A 23,952-nucleotide genomic window follows, 5' to 3' on the forward strand; every position below is an offset into this window, starting at 1 on the left:
TAGTTTCAGAAAATGAGTAAAAATTTTCCCAAAAAAATCCTGAAAATATCTTAAGTGATTACATACATATCAGTGAAACTTCTGATGTTTTCTTTAAGAACATTCACAAAAAAAAAACAACCAAAATCCAGCGAATTTCACTGGATTTTGGTTGATTTTTATGTGAATGTTCTTAAGAAACATTTTTAACATTTCTTTTTCCCACCCAAAAATGTTCAAAGATTTCCCAAAATGTTGAAAATGTGGACATCAGAAGTTTCACTGTGAAAATATAGATTTTTTCCCACATTTTCAAACTTTAAAACGGGTCAATTTTGACCCGCAGGACGACATGAGGGTTAAACCAGGTATTACCATTGAGGTTAGAAATCTCTTTTACGAATTTCACCTGGCCAAGGTAGGAGCCATATGAAATGTAAAAGTTGTACTGCTTGATTTTTGGTGTAGAAATTTTACGTGTTCTGTGTGATTTGAATGTAAGTGTGTGATTCAGTTCTAAATCAGTACAGTTCAGTCCAGTTTCAACAACATAAAACAAAGTCAACTCAGGTGGAAATTTGACAATAGTTTTCCACAAACCCAAACCAGGAAATCAGTTTTGGAATCTTGTTTTAAGATGCTGCTTTGTTGATACAGGAAAGTTCTTTTTTGAGAGAACTTGTTTGCGGACCCGTTTGTCTTGTTCTTCCCCTACAGATGTATTATAGCAACCATCACCCATGTTTTCTCGCATAGGCAGCACAGAATGTTCTGGTTGCACTCATCTTTATTGTGCTACAGGGGTAAAAATGACAAGGCTTGCATGAATTTCTTTAGGCCAATCACAGCCATGCCAGTGGTGTCCCTTAAAAATGCTGGTGGAGGGATTGTTCTGGTGGAACATTTGCATGCAGGGAGGCTAGCACTGTGATTATTCTCTGAATAGAAACTGGCAGGGCTGGCTTTTTGCATGATCCAAATCCTTGTGGTAGGTTGCTGCTTGAAGGTTGTTGTTTTTGTGGAAAGTGGATTTTAGAAACGACAACACGTAGGTAGCAGAAGGAGAGGAGTGTGATGAGTAAAATAAATGGCACATGGCAGGTTTATACCCAAAGAGGTACATGCAGTGAGTCAGAGCACTCCCCATTCAACCACATACAACAAAGTGCACAAAACCAACCACAAAGTGTTTCCACTGATCTGTAGCGATTCACAGTATTCATATTACTGTCATTAAAAGTCTATAGACAGTATAAAAATCCATCTGTTTTATATGTAAATAAATAATTTATACATGAAGGACACACAGAAGCAATTTAAATTCTCCAAAGAACCTACCGTGCCTGAGTTTGGACTGTGGGAGGAAGCCAGAGCACTGGGTGAAAACCCATGCACGCACAGGGAGAACATTACAGAAACGCTTCAGCAAACCACCAGATTCCAACCCAGAATCTTTCTGCTGTGAAGTGACGCTGAACCACCGTGTCGCTCTCAAACCTGCAGCAAAAACAATGAAGCTAAAGGCTGGACAGACACAGTGAGATGTCTCAGGTAGGTTTTAACGCAAGCGTCTTAAGTGTAGTTGTCTTATGGCCTTTACACTGTAATTATTCTAATTAAGAGTTTAAAAAGTAAAAATATAACTAAGCTTTCCAGATTTTTAATCAAATGAGAGCTTATTATACTGTGTGTGAGTTTTCATGTATTTCTACAGTTTTCTTTATAATCTAAACTGACATAAAACACAGTCACAGTCTGGTTGGTTTCCAATTTGTCACATTTTGACACTAAACTGTAAAAGTACATTTTCTGTCATTACAAGTTTAGTTACATAGCAGTCATTATTTTTTCTTTGTCTTTGAGTGATCGTTTCTGTAGCTTCAGTCTTCCTCCCTGGTTTTGGTCTTGAAGATGTTGAGGATGTAGCTTGGGGTGGACTGAATGGCGTTTCATTGTATTGAGTTTTAGTAAATGTCTGGGATGTTTTCCCTTCTGTGTTTGTAAGGGTCTCATCAGTCAGTATATATGTCACCTTCCTCCAGTTTTGATAGATCAGCTAGTTGAGTTGATGTGTTGTTGTGATCATAGAGTTTTGTTTGTTTGAGTTTTTTAGCGGCCTTCTTGCTTACTTTCATCCATTTGTAATTTTTGTTATTCTTAGGGGGTAAAATATAAAGACAATTTTAAAGTAAACTTGTGTCTGATTGACTGCTCAGTCATGATTATAATATATTAGGTGACTGAAAGTGCAAGATTTAACCCTCCTGTTGTCCTCATCTACGGGCACCAAAAAAATTGTTTTATTTGTCTGAAAAAAAAATCAGAAATTCTGCAAAAAAAAAATTCCCTACATTTCGGAAAATTTGCAAAACTTTCAGGAAGAAAATTCCAATAATTCGTCAAAAGCTTCCCTTAAAAGTTTTATTTTAAAAAAAAAAAAAAAAATCCCCCAAATTTGGCAAGAAAATTCTTGTAAATATTTTGAAAAAAAATGAGTTAAAATCTTCAAAACAAAATCCTGAAAATATCTAAAATGATTACATATATATTAGTAAAACTTCTAATATTTTCTTTAAGAACATTCACAAAAAAATCAACCAAAATCTAGCAAAATTCGCTGGATTTTGGTTGATTTTTTTGTGAATGTTCTTAAGAAACATTTTTATCTTTTCTTTTTTTCCCACCAAAAAATGTTCAAAGATTTCCCAAAAATGTTGAAAATGTGGACATCAGAAGTTTCACTGTGAAAATATATTTTTTTCACACATTTTCAAACTTTAATCCGGGTCAGTTCTGACCCGCAGGACGACATGAGGGTTAAATAAATACCAAATGAAAGATTAGGTGCGGCCATTTTTAAGGTCTGTCAGCGCTGACCTTTGTCTTTTGACTTTCCTGACTGATCTTGATCTTCGTGATCTCTACATTCAATGTAAATGAGAATCCATAAGTGAAAAAACAATGATGCAGCTGCTATACATAGATCTGGGCTTTTCCTGTTACTATGAGATGTCAAAATGTCTGCAATGAAAAAGATCTGTTCAATCCAAACAAGAGCATGAAAGTCAGGAACTCGTTTTTTAAGACAGAAACTTGTTGTCTCTCTGCCTCGCAGCCCACAGGGGAGTAGCAGTGAATCACTCTTTCCTAAATGGAGGAACTGAAACGTCTGTTAGGCCTTCTGCATTCACTTCATAAAGCCTCCACTTACATCCCTCCTCCTTTTCTTTTTTTTTTTTTTTTGTTGGTTTGTGTCACAAACCCAGGTTCGAGGTGGGTGACACTGCAGCAGATCTCATTGCTCACCCTGCTCCAGCCATGGGCAAAAAGGGCAGACAGGACTGTCCTGAGGGCCAGAGGTGGGACATTCTCATCAGGTTTTGTGTGCCCAAATGGCCAGAAACCAGATTACAGACTGAACAACCCAGAGGTGAGTGTCACTGATCCTAGAATCTGGATTTAGTTTAACTTGATATGCCTTTCTGCTTGTTAGATGTTGCCCCACTCTGAGATAAATAATCACACTTGTCTCAGTTGGTCTTGTCTGAATTTCTGTTCCTTCTTCATTGGTAAATAATTCGTACTCGTATCCTACATAAGTGCTTGTGTCTCATAGCTGTTTTAGAATGTAAGCTGTCTTTTCTGTTGAGGTAGTTAACCTGACATTCCCGTCAGAGCTGCCCATGACCGCCGTTGACCAACTCCGAGCAACAGAAGCCACAACCCTGAACTCAGTGATGGTACTGAGTCCATTCCTGTGGATCTTTGTGGTTCTGGCCACACTGGGCTCCATCCTGGCTCTGGCTCTTTGGTTTGTCATATACAGACGACAGACCAGACTCAGCAGCATCCCCGGTAAGGACGATTATTTGTAAAATGGAGTCTTTACTGAAAAGCCAACATGTCAACAACGTTGCCATCTGCTGTAAGAGTTGTTTAAAGTCATTATTTTAAGAGATTTTACTTTATGTAGAATGTGACGGTCGTGCAATGATGTAATTGCTGCGTCCTAATGTTGCTGTTTACGTCTCCTAATAAATGAAGCTGCTAAAGTAAAATACAAACATATCAGATCCTGTAATGTGTCAAAGGGAATGATTGATCCTCCGTGTGTTAAATTAAACTGATGATATAACATGTAGTTCTTCAAAATGTCTCTCAGTGGGGAGGACTTGTTTTACTTAAAGGGGATCTGACAGAAGAGGCATTTGAGAGTCGTGTCGGGGGGGAATGGGGTTGCAGGCAGGCAGGTGATGAAGTGTGACGTTTCTCACAGTAGAAACTCCGCAGTTTCTGTTCTCTTCTTGTCAGGCGTCCCACGGGTCAGCCCCACTCTCTTACCAGCTATTCTTGTTTCAGCACACATCCGTTGCTTGGGCAGGACCAACAACCTTAAAAACACATAAACCGACTCTTCCACAACAAAACGTGTAAGCGACAGTGAAGGCAGATCACTTAGGATTCAATAAATGTGAACATTTGCTTCATGAAGCAAAGTGAAAAAAAAAAGAAACACAAACAACTCTGACGGTCATGTGATCAAGGAGCTGATTTATGAGATATAGATGCAAACATGATTGTGGCCTTTAAGTTCTAAAATACTCTCAATCTCAATCCAATTGAAAAACAAACGAAAGATAGAGATCTTGGGGAAGATGAGAAGGCAGAATCACTTTGACAACAGCATGTTTTTGTAAATTACCTGTCCAAAAAAACACATTAGAGAGGAGATATTCAGCTTTGCCTACTTCATTGTTGTGAAACACACAATTATTTGACATAATTCTGAGGTTTGATACAGTTATTTGCTCGCCAGAACACAAAATATTGGCGTAACACGCTCAACGGGGGGCAGTGGTGGTGCCACGGTTAAGTTTCTGGGCTACTGATCAGAAGGTCCGGGGATCCAACCCCCATGAGGCCACTGTCGGGTCCTTGAGCAAGGCACTTAACCATTGTGTTGTTCTGTGGGTCAAAACTGACCTGTGGGGAAAAAAAATATTTTTCACAGTGAAACTTCTGATGTCCACATTTTCAACATTTTTGGGAAATCTTTGGACATTTTTTGGTGGAAAAAAGAAAAGTTAAAAATGTTTCTTAAGAACATTCACAAAAAAATCAACCAAAATCCAGCGAAATTCACTGGATGTTGGTTGATTTTTTTTGTGAATGTTCTTCAAGAAAATATTACAAGTTTAACTGATATATATGTAATCACTTCAGATATTTTTAGGATTTTTTTGGAAGATTTTTCCTCTTTTTGAAAATATTTACAAAAATTTTCTTGACAAATTTGGGGAATTTTTTTTTTTCTTTAAATAAAACTTTTAAGGAATTATTGGAATTTTCTTCCTGAAGGTTTGCAAAGTTTGAGAAATTTGGGGAATTTTTTTTTTGCATAATTTTTGGATTTTTTTCAGACAAGGAAACAATATTTTTTGGTGCCCATAAATGAGGACGACAGGAGGGTTAAACTGCTCCAGGTTCGCTGTACCATGGCTGATCCTGCGCTCTGACTCCATTGGGATATGTGAAAACAACATGTCACAGTGCTGTAAAAAATGCATTTGTGAAAAATACAGTCTTCTTCGGCGTAATTTCATCGTTCTTCCTGACTGATAGTCTGATGTGAAAACATCATCGTCTTGCAAAGAAATATTCTGATTCTGTTTTTTCTAATTAACACATGTAGAAATTACAGTATAAAACAGAATTTAGCACACCTCTAAGCAATGTCACCAAAATGTCAAATGATTCAAATCTGTTCTCGGCCTCTCAATAACTGTATTAACAGAATAATTCCACTTATGAACAATCTAAAACACTTTAGACAGACTATATTGAAAATGCAACCCCTAAAGTAGAAACTCAGTGCCACATCAGGGAATACACCTGTGATCACTGAGCTTCAAGTTAGAAAACTTGTGATCATTGAAAAAAAATTAGTACAGCTGTGGTTTCCAGTCAGTAATGTGTAGTTATTTGACATTTAAGTAAAATTGTATTGATGTGTATTCACTCCTGTCATGTACTGTTATTTTAAAAACGTTTTGACACTCATCTCCAGAAGAAGGTAGAATAAAATTGACTGTTTAAAACACTCAGCTGTCTTTAAATCACGATAATTTGTTTGAAAAAAAAAAAAAAACACAGGAATTTCCTTGATCTAGAAAGAAGCAGACGTGGTGATGATTTAGGGACAAATGTTATTACTCTGCCAAAGAATGCAGCAGAGTTATGTGGCGATTGGCGTTGGTTTGTCTGTTTGTGTGTCTGTCTGTTCCCAACATTACTCAAAAACAGACTCATGGATTTGCATGAAATTTTCAGGGAAGGTCAGAAATGACACAAGGACCAAGTGATTAGATTTTGGGGTCACAAGCCTCCTTGGATACAAAATAACTTGAATACTATAGCTTTGCTAATATGAAAATGGTATTAAATCATGTACACCATCATTAACTTAGTGATTAAGCTAATTTAATGTTATCTTCATTGAAAAAAATGCTTTGCTTTCAAAAACAAGGACATTTCTAAGTGACCTTTTGAACAGTAGTGTATGTGATCAGCATTCCACTTACAGGCCACATGTGTGTTGATCAATGAGATCATAAGTGTAAATATTCAGTGAGAGTTTCTGTTGTTTGTTCAGCAGAGGACTCGCTGCCAGCACTGGAGCTTCTTCACAATACAGACCCACCTGCTACATTCCATCCAGAAAGAAACGGCCAAGGAGAGATGTTTCACAGAGCAGCAGAGGCCTCGTCGCTCTGCCATCACCTGCATCTGGGGGCCCAGACTGGCACAAAGTGGGAGGACAACTTCAACGCATGCAGGGGCCCCGCAGCACATGCAGGAACGGAGGGGGGTGGAGGGCTGCCAGCATGCAGCACCATGGTGGAGCACAGGATCCCACTTCCTGCCACAGAGCTCGGCGGCACTGCCTTAGTTACCACGAAAACTGTGTAGAGCTGCGTGTGCTCGTATTACTCATGCTGTGACATGATTCAAAACTGTATCACCTCACAGTAATTGCATTACTTCCACGTTGAACAGCGGGGCATTTGCTCATATGTAAATTGAGAATACAAGCGTTTTGATTTACTGTAGTACACAGCCCAGAGATGTTCTGCCATTCTTCAGAGACTTTGCTCTTTGCTGGAGGGGTTGAGTTGCTCGGCCTTCCTCTTTAAAATACATCTAAGGTGTTCTATTGGTTTCAAATCTGGCAACATACTTCACCAGGTCTTAATGTTCATTTTGATCTTCTAAAAAACTCCAGTGTGATTTTTGGCAGAGTGCTTCAGATCATTATCATGCTGGAACATTCCTCTTCTACCAAGCTTCTGCAGACTGGCAGGCAGCTTGTCATTTAGCATTTTGGCACATCCACAGGCCTCCTCCCTCCATGCTTCATTGTCGGAGGTAGACTTGGTCAGATTCACATCAAACATGCTGACAGCATCTGAACCGTACAAATTTATCAAGTCAGATCAGACAATAAAGGACTCTTAATCTTGCAATTTTGTGCTCGAGGGCAATCAAGAGTTTTTCTCTTGGATGCAGCCCATAAAGCAGGGGTGTGAAACATGTGGCCCGCGGGCCAAAATCGGCCCTCCAGAGGGTCCAATCCGGCCCGTGGGACGGCTTTGTAAAGCATAAAAATTACAGAGAAAACATTAACAGCAAATTGTAAATTGGTAAAACTAAAAATTTAAAATAGTTTCCAGACCATGACAAGTTGTTTTGATCATAAAGTGAAATAGTAGATTGCTCATTGTTCTGTTGTCATTTTGTGTCTCATTTTTGTAATTTTTTGTCTTGTTGTTTTTTTGTCCGACTTTTGTCATTTGTCTCATGTTTTTGTTGTTTCATGTTTCTATTTTGTCTCGCCTGTGTTTTTTGTCTTATTTTGTGTTTCGCTTTAGTCATTGTTATGTGTATCATTTTTGTCGTTTTGTGTATTTTTGTCTCGCTTGTGTTGTCTATTTTTTGTCATTTTGTTTCCTGTTTTTGTCATTTTTGGTCTTGTTTGTGTCATTTGTGTAACTTTTTTGTCTTGTTTTTGTCGTTTGTCCATTTTTTTGTCGCTTTGTAACTTTTTCATTTAATTTTTTGTCTTTTTCTTTTGTGTCGTTTGTCACATTTTTTGTCATTTTGATCATAAAGTAAGATACTGTGATATTCAGTTCCAGATACCTGTGACTAAATGTTTTGTGTCTTTGTAGACACTCTGTGATCTGGAAGTTGTAATGTGTAAATGATAAACTGAGGCATAATGTTGTTGAAATTGAATTTATTTTTCTTATGAAATTTCAAGTTGTTCATAATGTTTTGTAAAAAGATAATTCCTTAAAAGTGAACTTTTTGCACTAAAACAAAGGAAAAACTTGGAGTTGTTGTTATTTATAGGTTGTTATGCTGTGATTTTACTGGTCCGGCCGACTTGAGATGAAATTGGGCTGAATGTGGCTCCTGAACTAAGAAGAGTTTGACAACCCTGCCATAAAAGTTCACGCTATTTAATAATCTTCACCTTGTCTGGGCTGTCTCTGATTTACACTGATGAAAACTGCACAAATAGCACACTGTCTTTGGTGTCATTTAGTAGAAAGACCACTGCAGCTCTGATTAGTGGCACCGTAGCTCATTCTATACATCCTGATTACTACTGCAACTGTGTTTCCACTGATTTATAGTTGATCTCTGACCTTCCTGTATCTTTTTCCATATTTGTGAAGTCTCATAGTCACATTTTACGGCTGATCTGGTAATTCTTTTACATGTAGAGCCATGATGAAGTCATGTAGATGCTCCACAGTCGGTCTAAAACTGAGAAAGTTCCAGTGTTTGGGCCTGCATTTTTAATATCATCTTTCTAAAGCATTTGTTTTTGATTGTTATTAAGAGAAATTCTCTGCTTGTCAGCTTAGAAATAATGCAACTATTGAGAGGTGATACAGTTTGGAGTCATCCGACATTCAAGCAATGTTGCTCAGGGGTGCGTTCACCTTTGTTGTATGACGTATTGTCATATTGTGAGAAAACAAACATGATTGTGGTGAATCTCCAAGGAATGTCAAGTCGATGTAATGTCTTCTAAAGTGATGTGATGGAAAGATGACTATGTGTTCTTAAAAGCTTTTCTTCACTGTGTTTATTCTCTGTGAGCTGAGAATTTTCCCCGTTTACAATGTTCCCTGTAATTTTTCCTGAGTCTGAGCAAACACACAAACTCCCTGAGCGTCCCTTGGACCACTGTGAGCAACATCAGACGTGTGCACTGTGGTCACACCAGCATCACATCCATTCAAGTTACATGGTTCATTAAAAGAATCACATTACAGCATTTACATTTCTGTTAAAACACTTTGTCAACAGGAGCCAGTTGAAGGCTGCAGTGATTTTAGTGACACTACAATGTATAAGAGTGAAGTTATTGAATATTTGTCTCTCTTTACTGTTGCAGCGGTTTTGCAAATTGCAGACGGACCCTGTTCACTCCATAGACACCAATGTTATTCCTGTAGCTTGAAAGACAGCTACTTTTGATAAAACTGGGCTTGTAGCACATTGTCTGCCTTGCAACAATGGGAAAGAGGCACCGTTTATGTTTTGACAACCTATATCTAATGAGTTATTGATGCTGGAAGTCTGAATCTGTGAATATCTTTCCAACTTTACTGAACTTGGGGCCACTACCACCTAAGGAGTGATATATTTAATTTTGAAAAAAAGCATTTAGCCATACTTAAAGCTTTAAGTGCTTTATTAACACGGAACTAAAAATTTTGTATTGTTTTATTATCACAGGTTCTGTCTGAAAAGAGGTGGCATCATTTTAAACAGTGAAATCAAACTAACAAAATGTAATGACCAACCAGTGAGCAATACTGGATTCTGCAAAAACATAAACAACTTTTTTAAAAATCTAAATCTTATCTTAACACAGTTAATGTATTAACTTATTTTTGTGTGTATGCATGTATTTATTGATTTATTTAGTACTGTTAACATATCAGAGTTCTGAGTGAGTTTTTCTTAAGATAGGCAAAGGCCATTTATTGATTACATATAGGCTGTTAAATGTTTATTAAAAACTAAAAAGCATTTTTAAAAAAACAACTTAAGTATTTATTGAGTCACTAAAATACTGTAGAGTACAGACCACATCAGCATGATTATAAGCATCCTCTGGTAAATGAACAACCAGATACTGATGTCTCTCACCATATGGACTTCAGGAGATGACTGGGGGATGATAAACTGTGACCTACTGGTTGGGTTCTCTCTGTTCTCATGTTTCTTACATGTTTGTCCCCTGACAGCCGGGTCCTAATGTTTTTTGAGCAACACACCATACTATGACGTTTTTACAATGATGGTTCTACTATGGAACCAGTTTGACATGTTCAGGTGTTCTTTGTGTGAAAACTCAGAGACTTCAGGGATCAGAAGGTGGTTTTCAACTTTCTTTGTTAACTTTCTGCTTCAACTTTAAACTAAATTTCCTTCACTAACCCAGCCCTCTGGACTTCCAGGAAGCTGTGTTCCTATTGGCTGTCCAGGTGGCTGCTTGGTGTTATCAGGAACACCTGAGCAGCTTGGTGTTATCAGGAACACCTGAGCAGCTCAGTGTCTTCCTGCTTTATTTAGCTGCAGACAAACATTTCCTCTGCTTCTGTTCACCACTGAACCGAGTTTGGCTCCATTGCTTTAATTTGTTCTTTAGGCGTTGGCTTGCAGCTTCCAGCAGTAAAATCGTCTTTAATGTGTTTCAGGGCTTTGTACTGGATAGTTGTCCTGATAAAGGTGGTTCTTTAGCCACGGTTAGCACATGGTGCTAATGTGTGCAGTGATTAGTGGATTTGGTGCAGCTGAGTTGTGTCTTTATCTTGGCTGTAGTGAGTCTTTAGAGGTTTTTGGTCAGACACATTCTGTATTCTTGTTTGTGAACCAACGCTGGTTGTCCAGAAGGTAAGAGTTCCTGTCCTGATTCTCTGTTCTCAGAGGTTCTCTGGTAGGCTGCAGGAGACTTTAGCGTTTGGGTTGTAGTAGTTTGGTTTTTATATGGTTTCATTTGGACGACTATCTTGAGGCCCCTCCATGTGGTTTAGTGAGGTTTTCTGGAACAGTTCTACAAAGCAACCTGCAGCAGAAGAGACTTTGAGAGTTTTTAGGAAGCTCTGGAGACCAGACTTTAGAGCAGCAGAAACATTTGTCAGCAGTTTGAGCAGGAGAAGGTGAGCTTCAGAGTAGAAATGAGACAGAAACCTTCTTGACCCGTGTGGTGAGGTCCTGTACCAAGAGTTTGAGCAGGTTGTGAAGAGTCTGTAGTTCTTTGGTCTGAAAGCACAAAAAGAGTCGACTCATTAAGGGAGAAAACGGGAGATATTGTTGGTTCTTCTGTCGCTCTGCAGTTTCCTTAGACTGAATATCAAGTTTATATTTTAAATGATTTCCCATGTGAGCCCAAGAAGACTTCAATAAACTCCCTCCATCCCCTGGACACATATTTTATTACCATGTTAAATGTTTTTTTTGTAAAATATGTTTTTGAGTTTTAATCATAGTTTTAGCATAGTTTTTTCTCTTTGCTTGTTTAGTTTTGTAATCTGTGTAAAAGGTGCTAAACAAATAAAGTTTAATTGATAAACTGAATAATTGACTAACTCATGATTGTGACAACAGAAGTATTTTCATTGTGATTTAAGGGTTTGTTTCATTTTTAAAGTTGGGATTAAAATCTTGACAGAAAAAAGATTAAAGAAATAAACTACAGTAAAAAAGCAATTAAATCAAAGGAAAATAACATTTAATATAATAAAACTTTTAAAAAGAAAATTAAACATTAAATACAATTAAATTATATTAGACAAAATATTTAATTAGATAATTAAACGGAAGATACAAAGCATGTAATTATGAAATTAAACAAAAATATTAAACATTAAAGATGAAATATTTTAGATAATTAAACATTTAAAAAATACAATTAAACAAGAATATTACACATTTAGAACAATACAAAACTTTAATTAGACTATTAAACCTTTAAAAGTCAAAACATTTAATTAAAAAAATTAAATGTTTAATTAGAAAATTAAATCTTAAAGACAATAAAACTTTAAATAGGAATTAAACAGAAAATACAATGAAGCATTAAAAAAGAAAATTAAACATTAAAAGGTGGTAAAACATTTAAAAAGAAAAACCTTAAAGATTTAATCGAAAAATTAAACATTGGGAATGAAAAGGAATTTTTTCAAACAAGCCGATAAAACATTTGAAAAAACAACAATTAAACATTAAAAAGACAAAACGTTTCGAAATCAGATCAGACATTAGAACAGAATAAAAGGTGAGAAAAGAGCAAAACTAAACATTTAAGAAGAATCAAACTAAAGATAAAACATTTGAAAGGGCACCAGTTAAACTTTAGAAGATCAAATTAAACAGAAGAGACAATAAAACGATCAAAAGAGCAAAAACAGATAAAGGTCTTCAAGCGTTTTCTAGTCTGAAATGAAAACATCAAGTTGTTTCTTCAAACATTTCCTCTTTCTATGTTCTTGGTTTGATTGTGGACAGATTTACTAAGAACTCATTTCAGAAAACTGATTTCCAGATAAAGTCTACTAGTAGTTGAAGGCATTTATCAAACTAATGTTACCTTCTGATCTCCACAAACTTTACTGTTCAGTGAAGAGAATCAAAGTTTGTTCAGGATTTCTAAAAAACCCACAGGTGAAAGTCTGAGAAGAACTCAGATGGATGATCTAAATGTGAAATCAAGACTCATGGTCACAAGTTTTAAGGCTTCTGTTAAATAGAAAGTTCAAACTAACAGAGACGTACTGAGAAACTTTTAAGATTTCAGTCCTCAGACTGTCTGAAGGTTCAAACGAACAGAGAACTACTCAGGAACTTAGAAGATATCAGTCCTTGGGCTGTCTGAAAGTTAAATCTAACAGAGAACTACTTTGGGACTGAGAAAATTTCAGTCCTCAGACTGTCTGAAAGCTCAAACTAACAGAGAAGTACTGAGAAACTTTTAAGATTTCAGTCCTTGGACTGTCTAAAGGTTCAAACTAACAGAGAACTACTCAGGAACTTAGAAGATATCAGTACTTGGGCTGTCTGAAAGTTCAATCTAACAGAGAACTACTGTGGGACTTAGAGAATTTCAGCCCTCAGACTGTCTGAAGGTTCAAACTAACAGAGAACTACTCAGGAACTTAGAAGATATCAGTCCTTGGACTGTCTGAAAGTTCAATCTAACAGAGAACTACTGTGGGACTTAGAGAATTTCAGCCCTCAGACTGTGTGAAAGCTCAGGTCCTGAGGACTCAGGAGGTGTGGAGGCTTTGGAAAGTCTTGGAACTGAGGGTTCCACCCTCCAGCACAAAGGCTGAAGTCCAACCTCCTGAGAAAAATGGTCGTCGAGACTCGAGTTAAAAAAAAAAAATCGAAAACGACAAAAAATAGATGATAAATGCGCAAAAAAAATAAGAATTAGTATCTGAGCGAGTAGCTCAGGGGGATAAGAAGAAGACTACCAAGTAGAAGGTCGCAGGTTCAAGACCCGCCACTGGCAGTTTTCTTTCTTTGTCTTTGTCAGGATTTTGATAAAACTTAAGAAGGGTCTGGTCTTGAACCAGCGACCTGCAGCTCCATAGGCAAATCCTTAACTCACTGAGCTACAGATCAGATGAAAAGATATAAATTCGTCGTCCCTTTGGCATCGTAGTTCCTGAGGTGACCACATGGGCAGAGCCAAGGCGGAGTCTGGGTGGAGTCAGGGCGGAGAGTAGGCGGGGAGGTGGGTGGCGGCCTCCCCCCTCTACTCCCCCACCTCCCACCACCACCCACCACACCTTCCCCCGCCCGACGAGTTCTTCCGAGTTTCCACGAGTTCTTCGAGTCTCCACAGGTTTTCCTGAGTTTCTGGAGTTTCCACCAGGTCGGAGGCAGAACAAGTTGTCATGAAGAGGTGTTGAAGTCGGCCAGGATGGACTGACTTTTTACAGCGACTAGAAGGACGACAACTAGAAGAGCAGGTCTTTAACCACCATCCATAAAATCCATGGAGTCGCTCCAGAGAAATGAAGGGAGGTCAACTTTTATCAACCTCCACCCAGATGTTCAACTTGATATCTTTACTTGGACATTTTTAGCACCACAAACCTTTAGTATCACACTTTATTATCCTTTATTAGGACTTTAATGGAATCCACCAGCAGATTTAGTTTTTGTTGACAAACTTTATTCTTGTCATCGTGGGACTGCAGTATTTAAAACTCTTCCTTCTATTTGACCTCATGTTTATTAGTTTTAGTGGAGAAAGTTATTTTAGTTGTCAATTAGTCTCTTAAAAACCAAATAATAAATTGGATTAGTCAAGAGGTTTAAGTTTCTTACGTTGTCATATTTTAAATGTGACAAAACATATAAAAATAAAGTGTCTTGAGACAATTTGACCTGTAATTGGTGTTGCATAAATAAAATTAAATTAAAATTGTATGTATCTTGTAATGTTGGAGTAATTCAGCCATATATGTTGGAAAACACATTTTCTTTGACCATTAATCTGTTGATTGTTTTCTCCAGTAATTCATTTCTTGTTTTGGTTTATAAAATGTCAAACCCAAATATATTCAGTTTACTGTCATAAAAACCAAAAAGATTCATGATGCAGGAATCAGGCAGCTTTTCACTTTTTATCTTCGTTTAGTCAGAAAAATAGTTGATAATGTGTGAATTGTTGCAGCTTGTGAGCCGTAAAAGGTTTTAATCTTTGGGGCCGAGTGTCAAAAAACACTTAGAAACAAACATCAGCAAAGTACTCAAAGATTTGAACATCATTTGCATGACAATGTCTAATTAAAGGACATTTATTTCCAACATAAATGTGTGATATTCATCCTCTGGAGCTTTCTCTTCACATCGTCTTCCACCTGGACTGGTTTGGTCGGGAGCATGTGCAACAAACATTTGAAAAACTGCACTTTAACATCAATGAATGACACTGAAGTTTAATCTCTACATAAATGAGACTGAGTCTGGATGTGCTGCTCTGTCATTAACTCCTAAGTTTAGGGAAAGTTCAAACAAAAGAAGACAGTTCAGATAAGACGTGAGAATGAGCTTATTTTCTAACAAACATCTCAGACTTTCTGAGCTTCAGCAAATCTAGCAAGATATTTTAACAACAAGCAACTCAAGAGATCCAGAAGTTGGAGAGAGTTAGCTTTAGCTGAGCCAAAGAACATGTGGGACGCTAACCTAGCAAACATTTCAGACTTTTCTCTGTGAATTCTGGGAAATAATTTCCTATTTAATGACAGAGCTACACATCTTAACTCAGTTTCATTAAAACAGACTCTAATTCAGTGTCATCCATCCATATTAAAGTGCAGTTACCCAAAATGTTTGTTGCATGAGCTCCAACAAAACCTGTCCAGGTAGAAGGCCACTTTGACAAACAGGAAGTGGAAGATTCCAAGCAGATTTATAGAAGGGGGAACCGGACTGTACTAAGTGTGGTCGAGTATAGAGGGGTGTTTTGTGGGTTTTTAAGGCTGATAATGATTATTAGTGAGACATTTGGAGTAGATATTCATTTGCAGTAAATGAAAATATTTAAAATCTTGGAGTTAAACTTACATGAACACAAACTTTAACAGAAAACATTGTTGATACGTTTTTTTTTTGTTTACAGATGTTAAGTTAAAGGCGTTTTATTCATTACGTATAACCAATCAAATCACTCCAGAAGACAGAGCGACCACAGGTAGATAAAGGTTCAGAGCCAAAGTAGCGCCATTTTTAAATGTATTTATTACCGTAAATCAGTAAAAAATAAAATACTGATAATCAGTAAATCAGTCAGCCCACAATCACTACAATTCTACAATATGTGTCTTTGCTTTGACTTATTTGTACAATATACGATGTATATGATGGCGTTTTTTCATCCCAAAGGCTCTACTATGATGTTTTCTAAGAGACATACGATGCTACTCTGGTTGTTCTGGCCCTGGGCCACTGCACTCCTCCTCTGTTGTTTTCTGGATTGTACTCAGCTGCATGCCTTCGTCCACCAGGCCTCCGTTGACTCGTCCCGCCTGCCGTCTCTGGAGCTGAAGCTGGATTGGAACAGACCAAAGTACAGTCCAATCACGATGCCAGCTGCCTCTCAAAAGGCTCCTTCATCTGGCAGGTGGCGCCACTTCTTCTGAGGGGAAGCTGAGCTGGCCCAGCAGAACTTTGGAGATGTGTTCCAGTGGTTGGTGGATGTCTGGGGAGATAGAGAGGGACCTTTGAATTGTTCAGAAAGGAAAACAGGGAACCCATTGGTAGTTTTAGTTTAGGGTGCTACTGCGGTATGTTTTTGGGCTTGAAGAGGTGAACAGGAAGAGGTTTTTTCGTATTGATTATCTTTTACTTTGTTCCTGGTTGGAATGCCCATCAATGTCAACATGAAGTTCACTTTTAGTTCTGTTTATTTATTTTTAGTTTACTAACACCCATTTGTTTTTAACCCCCTCACATGTTGTGTTGTTGTAAACTTACTCTTTCAAATAAATTCTCGTCTAACCCTCTGGAAACCAGCGTTTGGACTGTTTTTGTGTTGCTCCTCACCTACTGACAGCTGTGGACTAAAGGCTATACTGTGACGTTTTTACAGCGACATGCTATACTATGATGTTTGTTGGGCAACACACTATACTATAGGCTTTTTTAATGGATATATTACTGTGACTTTTTTTTGTTTTTGTTGTTTTTGTTTGTTTTAGCAACATATAAGAATTCGAACAGTTTTAAAAGTTGTTATACTTTTACTTTCACAATGAAATTATTATTCTATGGCATTTTTTAGATGACATATTATACTCTGATGTTTTCTTGAATTACATACTATTTTGACAATATACTGCACTATGACATTTTTTGAACCACATATCATACATGACAATTTTAGACAACATCCTATCATTTTGCGCTTTTTGAACCACATAATAATCTATGTTTTGTTTTTTTTTTCTTGCCAACATGCTGTACTATGAACTACAGGCCATACTATGTTATTCTTGAGTAAAGCATACTATACTTTGACATTTTCTGAACTACATCCTATACTATGGCGTTATACACAGAGTGCTTTGGTTACATGTTGATTTATAATCTAGATTTTTTTCTGCTTTGTTTTTTGACAGGATTACCACAGACCTGACCGTGATCACTGTCGACACCCACCTCAGGGAGACGCTGTCTAAGATCTCAAGGCTGCTTGGTCGTGGTCTTTCTGGCACGTACTCTTCCAAGATGAGCCGGGAAGTTTAACACTGATGGAATGACACCAGGTCTAAGCCGACAAACTTCCAATTCCTCCTCAACCCATAGTCTCTGGGAAACCTACATGGAGTAAGAAGAGTAGACAGAGAAGTAATTAAGTCTGTACACAACATATTAAAAAGAAATCATGCTAATAAATTAAGTACAAAGAACCGAATTCGCCAATATACTGGAGTCCAGAGCTATTTAATTTGATAAGTATAACCTTGTTTAGTAACATTTCAATTATTTGAGAGCAGTCCTAAAGAATTGCCTGTAATCCCAATCATAAAATGGGTTTGGAGGAAGAACATAGATGGTAATCTGGATATACATGAGTTAGGCTTTATAACTACTATTGGTAGTATTGGTGGTAGTAATAGCAATGTGACTACTACTAGTAGTAGTGGTAGTACATTACTGCTGCTGATACTGGCACTGCTACTACAACTTGTAATACTATTACAAATGCTGATACTACTTCTACGACTCTAACAGCTGTTTATACTACTACTACTGCTTGTACTTTTAGTATTACTACTACTGCTTGTACAACTATACTACAGCTACTATTAATCGTCTGGTATTTGCTTGTCAAGCTGCTAGCTCACCTTAGCGTTTTGCTAGTGGCTAACTAGTTAGCTCTCATAGACTGGAAGCTCTCAACAAGATTTCATCATGAAAAAAGAGCCAAAAACTATTCTTACCTATGAAAAGTCATTCCAAGTGTCCTTGTCTCAATCGTACAACGTAGTGTGTAACTGTATGCAGCACAGTGAGCTGGCATACTTCTTGTTTCTGTTTTCACGCCGTCTACATCAATGGAATACACTGAAACTTTGTCCCTACTAGCTTAGCCTCGCTGTAGCACGCAGCTCAAAGGGGGCGTGTCCTATCTACTCATTCATATCTATGAGAACAACGGTGGCTGCACATAAGGACGCATGACGATTAGCTGCGTAAATACCATTATATACAGTCTATGGTAAATAAGTATGTGAATCGCATCATTGGCTGCAGCAGCCAGTCACCGGTCACTCACTGACTCACATTGAAAAATAGCACAGAATGAATTGTTACGTGTTTATTTTATTTACAATTTAAGTTGGATTTTTTTTTGTGCGCAGCGCAGATTTTCTGTGCGTGGAGACCGTGTCAGCAGTGCACAATTGCGCACGCGCGCAGCTTAGAGGGAACAGTGGTTGTAGGCCTCACCAGAGTTTTCACCCAGTGCTGTGTGGAGACGCCATCAAACAGCACATGGCAGAAAATGTTCGCCCCAAAGCTACACTCATTAAACCTATCCAACAGTCATTGTCTTGTGTCTTACTTATTATATCTTTGTCCCAGAATGTGAACTCCCACGTAGGTAATGAAGCTGACCTTCATTACACATTTGATAACAAATTTGAGGTTTAAAATGTTTTAAATTATTTTTATTCTTTTTTATTTTGAACAGAGGTTTTTAATGTATGAATATTTCTCTCTTCAAGCTGGTGACACAGTCCTCTGCTGAATCTCTGCAGTTCATACCCCCTGCTTCACCTCACTTTATTCTCACAAACTCAATGGTGTCCTGAAAGCACTGCTTAAAGTTTCTGACATGAACACAGTTCCATCTTTCTTCAGTTGAGTGGCCCTTCATTCCCTCCCCATGCTTGAGTTTCTCTTCAAAAGCCACTGAATGAGCTCTGAGGACTCCAATGAGAATTCCCATTGCAAAACAACTCTGCACTAATCTCACTGAACTTTGGGATGGCTGTGAAGCAGTTTGTGCCTGTCTGCTAGTGGAAAGTTCTTGACTGTAACCACTGATGACTGCAGTCTGTGTGTTGAGGCTACTGCTGTCCTTGGGCCTTCCACAAAGACTTCTCTAGATTTTTAAAACTAAACCATGAATCCAATTCATCTATCTCAGTGGTACTTTGTGCTTCATAGTGGTTATGCTATGGACTCAAACCTTAAGCTGAATACAGATTATTCTCTATTGAGGCATCATTCAGAGTTTAGGGTGATCGAAGGTTACAACTACTATGTAACTTAAAACTCAGTATTTGTGGGCAAGCATACCTTTCCCCTCTTTCTGTGAAATCCTACAACCTCTCTTGCTTCTATACACATCTAGGTTGGAGCGTCTTTCATTGTGTGTGACTACATCATCCAAAATAGATAAGAAAGGCTCACAGTTGCCACAGGAAGGCATTGTAAAGTCTCTTCAGCAGTGGTCCTAGAAAAGGCTCCACACAGGCTGCTGGGCTTGTGCTTTAAAAGAAGCTTCACTACAACATAGCACACCTCCCTCAGGTAACGACCCACACAGATGCTGCAGCTAAGTCCTGGAGGAAAATATGAGTAGACATGGCTGAATAAATAAACGCATCAACTTTCTTCATTCTGAATTTTAGATTATTGCTGGAGGACTCCAAAGTAAAGTTTTCACTCAGATCAGGTTCACTTGAGATTTGCTGCATTACTAGCAGCTTTGGGTCAAACAAACCTGCCCATAAATCCTACATTTTCTAGTGCTTTTAGTTTTTGTATTAGTGAAACAAATCTTGTACCATCAGTGTGCTGTACTGTTTTAAATGTCTGGATTGTGTTTTTACAACCTTCCAAGGTTTCCATTAGTTTCAGCACACACACACACACACACACACACACACACACACACACACACACACACACACACACACACACACACACACACACACACACACACACACACACACACACACACACACACACACACACAATAATCTATAACAGTGAATGAAAGTTATTTAAGAATGTAGTTGTAAATACTGTTTAAACATTACTCATTAAGGAAGTAAATGCATTATTTTAAGTAATCGGCATAAAAAGTATTTAGATTGTGTGTAACTTTACTCACCCATGCTCTACAGTTATGAGGATTTACTGACCATCCAGCAGCAGCTAGCTTAGCCTCTGTGACTGCACACCATCCTCCAGAAGTTCTGACTCTAAATAAAACTAGATGACCTCTGAATGGATGTGTACCTATAGCCAACATTAGCAGGCCAACTGCAGACAAAACATTTAAATAAGAAAACTTGGTGCAATGGCTACCACTGTTGCCTCACAGCTGGAAGGTCTGAATCTTAGCTTATCACTTTGATGTATATTCCTCTGGTGCATTTTGCATTTAAATTCTGCATTGTATAATATAACCAGACTGTGGTATATTCATATTCTTTGTTTTTTGATGGTGTGATGCTGCAGTTCAGTGTCAATTTTTGTTGATTTTTCACCCATTTTTCAAAAGAAGTCATCATGTATATGCAGGTTAAAGCAGCTTAAATACATCGACTTGCCTTTTTGTGTGTTTCATATTTTATAATCTAAATCCACTGATTAGGCTAAAATTTCAATGTATCGCACCGGGCTATGAGGAGAGTTGACGGGCATTTCCAATCTTTTTATTTCAATTATTTCATAGATTGAGTAAAATATACATTTGAGCATCATATACTAAAATTATTAGTATTACTAATTAATCATTACTATACAGTTAGTGTCTTCAGTAGATATCAGTGCTAGTAAACAGCATATTTTTTTTCCAGTGCACAGTTGTGTCTTGGAGCTGGGTTGAATCAGTGCTGATCAACTTCTATAATGAATGTGGGCTGGGAAAACTGTGCTCCAGTGTTTGTAGAGACAGGTAAGCCTGAACTGTTTTGATCTTTCAAACATGTATTCCATCTCTTCTCTGACCACATGGGAGCCCCCAACCAAGGTCAGCACTCAAAGGCAGGGTGCACCATGGGAAATGAGCCTAGCCAGCGCATGCCAGCCTCCCATTTTTGTGGGATCAGCACAGCATCAGAGGGATCAGACTGACACTAGTGAAGTCCCCCGACATCACCTATCACTACCTGTTTCTGCCACAGAGGTAACTAAAGACCCACTGTAATTGTATCATTAATGTTATTGCAGTCAGAGGCCAATTATTGTGCCTTTGATTTCACCTGCCTCAACCTTGAATCGGGTTCTGTTCGGATATTTGAGTATAGGCTGGCTGCGTTAGTAATAGAGGAGCTTTTCAGCCATCTTTGATCAAAGCTATGTGGGTTCTGACCAGAAGACACAGCCAAGTTCAGCATGCAATAGTGTGCACATTAAGGAAAACGTAGTGTGATGTACATTATATAATGATGTACATGCACGGGAAAGAGGAGAGGACTTCAGGAATGGAAAGTTAGCAGAAAGTTACAAGTTTTAAAAGTGATGCAATGAAAAGTGATACAGTGTCTATAAAAAATATTCACCCCCTTCGACGTTTCAACCCTTTTGTTGCTTTTATAGATGAAATCCGGATCAATATAATTTTTGACAAGAATTTTTAAAAAAAAACCTTTAATATCAAAGTGAAAACTGATTTTTACAAAATCATGTCAATTAATTAAAAATATATAAGTTAAAGTAAATGATTGCATAAATATTCAGCCCCTTCAGGTCAGTATTTAGTAGATGTACCTTTGGCTGCAGTCACAGCACTGAGTCAGTGTGGATATATGTCTCAATCAGCCTGAACATCATCAACATGTTTAATAGTAAGAGTATTTCCACATGCACAATGCAAACGGAGCTCATGGGATTGGGACAAAACAGCTGTGTAGTTCTAAGAAAACCATTGATCATTGAGGCTAAGCGGAAAAAAAGGCTGCAATTTCCCACATAGCATAAAGATTGAACTCCTGAGCACTGAAAGGTCATGTGGTCTGATAAGTCCAGATTTAGCCTGTTCCAGAGTGATGGGCGCATCAGGGTAAGAAGAGAGGTGGATGAAGTGATGCATTCATCATGGCTAGTGTCTACCAGCCTGTGGGGGTTAGGGTTATGATCTGGGGTTGGTCAGGTTCAGCAACGTTATGTTCCCAAAGAATGAGATCAGCTGACTACCTGAATATACTGAATGATCAGGTCTTTCCATCAGTGCAGTTTTTCTTCCCTGATCGCACAGACAGAAATAAATGCTGTGACACTGCAGAAGCTTATTGAAACGATGACACAGTGAATGTGTGTCGTTCTCAGAGCTAAAGGTGGTCCAATGAAATATTAGTGTGACTTTTTTTTGGATGGGCAGTGTATAGCATGGGCTTATTGACCAAACATCTGCAGAATACTAGCCAAAGTTCTATGTTTGACTTTGTCAACACTTCACTTTCTAAATGAGCATGGCTTTATTCCAAGCCCTTCCAACACTGTCATAACCTTTTGATGCGCAGTGTGGGTCAGGAGATACCCATTTTCCATTGGAATTGGGTCACTTTTGACCCATATTGCGCATCAAAGGGTTAAAGTCAACCATATACCATTTTCTTCAGCATATCCTATACCTTTCCCTGAAAGACTGCATCCCCTTTCCATTGCCATTAACAGACTTATTCATCTGCATTTCTGGTAAGATCAGAGTCTCTGCTGTCATCATTAAAAAGAATAAAAAAAGTTTTCCATCTTCAAATAAAAGCTAAAATTAGTGTGCTATTCAATCAGATCTTTTAAACTCACTTAACCCCTGATTAATTCCAGGTGTTCTGTTGTGAAGGAAACCTCTATAACACATTCAACACACAGCACTGCGACAAGCTGAAGGTTTAAGAAGCATTTGCAGAATGACATATATATTATAAACTACAGGCTTCCTAAATGTGATGGAAACTCTTTTTGATTATGCTAACTTTTTTCTACAGTCTTTAGTTAGCAAGATTATACATGAACATAACAGTAAACTATTTGTGTTCTCAATGCAACTCTTATTTACCAAGCTGTTGTTTTTAGGAAGAACAAAGTTGCGGAGAACAGGACTCCTTTAACATCTTTATTTTGTAAAAGGCCACAGTTAAAGGTGAACGAAGGACGAATTTTTTTTTCAACTGTAAATTGCTAGTTATTCCTCAGAACTCTGACTGACAAACACAGGGAATTACTGATTTATCATGTCTTTAAATGCTCTGACAAAGTTGACAGAAGAGATATCAGAGTCCTGCACAAATAAGCACACACTTCACTGACTGCGGTGAATCTGAGGTTCTGAGTTGTAAAATAGGATGTCCATAACTTCAGACTTCAGGCCATAGGCATCTCATGATAGGCTGCATACTGTCCAGTCACCTGATGGTAGATCTGTGCAGCAACAACAAATGGAAAAGGCAGAGGTACATATATTTTTATATTTGCACATTTTATTTTTATTTATATATATATATATATATATATATATATATATATATATATATATATATATATATACACACACACACATCATCAATGAGCCTTTCAACACCATTAGCTAACACAATGTAGCATCAGAACACAGGAGTGATGGTTGCTGGAAATGTTCCTCTGTACCTCTATGTAGATCTTCCATTAAAAACCAGCCGTTTCCAGCTAGAACAGTCATTTACCACATTAATAATGTCTAGACTGGATTTGTCATTCATTTAATGTTGGTGATTCTAAATTGTCTGTAGGTGTGAATGTGAGTGTGGTTGTTTGTCTCTATATGTAGTCCTGTGATAGACTGGTGACCTGTCCAGGGTGTCCCCTGCCTTCACTCTAAGTCAGCTGGGACAGAGTCCAGCCCCCCATGACCTTAATGAGGATTAAGTGGTGTGT

General features: G+C 37.9%; 1 protein-coding gene across 2 annotated transcripts; it reads left to right on the top strand.

The window, feature by feature from the left end:
• The first annotated feature begins 2,694 nt into the window (after nt 1–2,694).
• On the top strand, nt 2,695–8,514 carry LOC129347497 (uncharacterized). 2 transcript variants are annotated; one of them, XM_055004962.1, is made up of 3 exons: nt 2,695–3,409; nt 3,634–3,834; nt 6,635–8,514. In XM_055004962.1, the coding sequence occupies exons 1-3, from the start codon at nt 3,298–3,300 to the stop codon at nt 6,946–6,948; spliced, it is 627 nt and encodes a 208-aa protein (XP_054860937.1). In that variant the 5' UTR covers nt 2,695–3,297; the 3' UTR covers nt 6,949–8,514. The 2 variants fall into 2 exon arrangements, with proteins under 2 accessions (XP_054860937.1, XP_054860936.1); XM_055004961.1 differs by having other exon boundaries at nt 2,699–3,409; nt 6,632–8,514.
• Nucleotides 8,515–23,952: the final 15,438 nt, after the last annotated feature.

Source organism: Amphiprion ocellaris, chromosome 19, assembly GCF_022539595.1.
Source record: "Amphiprion ocellaris isolate individual 3 ecotype Okinawa chromosome 19, ASM2253959v1, whole genome shotgun sequence".
NCBI lineage: Eukaryota > Metazoa > Chordata > Actinopteri > Pomacentridae > Amphiprion > Amphiprion ocellaris.

What these genes read in the sequence shown, in the direction of transcription:
- LOC129347497 (XM_055004961.1), top strand. Translation starts at nt 3,298, where the DNA reads ATGGGCAAAAAGGGCAGACAGGACTGTCCTGAGGGCCAGAGGTGGGAC. An exon ending in ACAGACTGAACAACCCAGAG is followed by an intron (nt 3,410 to 3,633) that starts GTGAGTGTCACT and finishes CTGTTGAGGTAG; the next exon opens with TTAACCTGACATTCCCGTCA. An exon ending in CAGACTCAGCAGCATCCCCG is followed by an intron (nt 3,835 to 6,631) that starts GTAAGGACGATT and finishes TTGTTTGTTCAG; the next exon opens with CAGAGGACTCGCTGCCAGCA.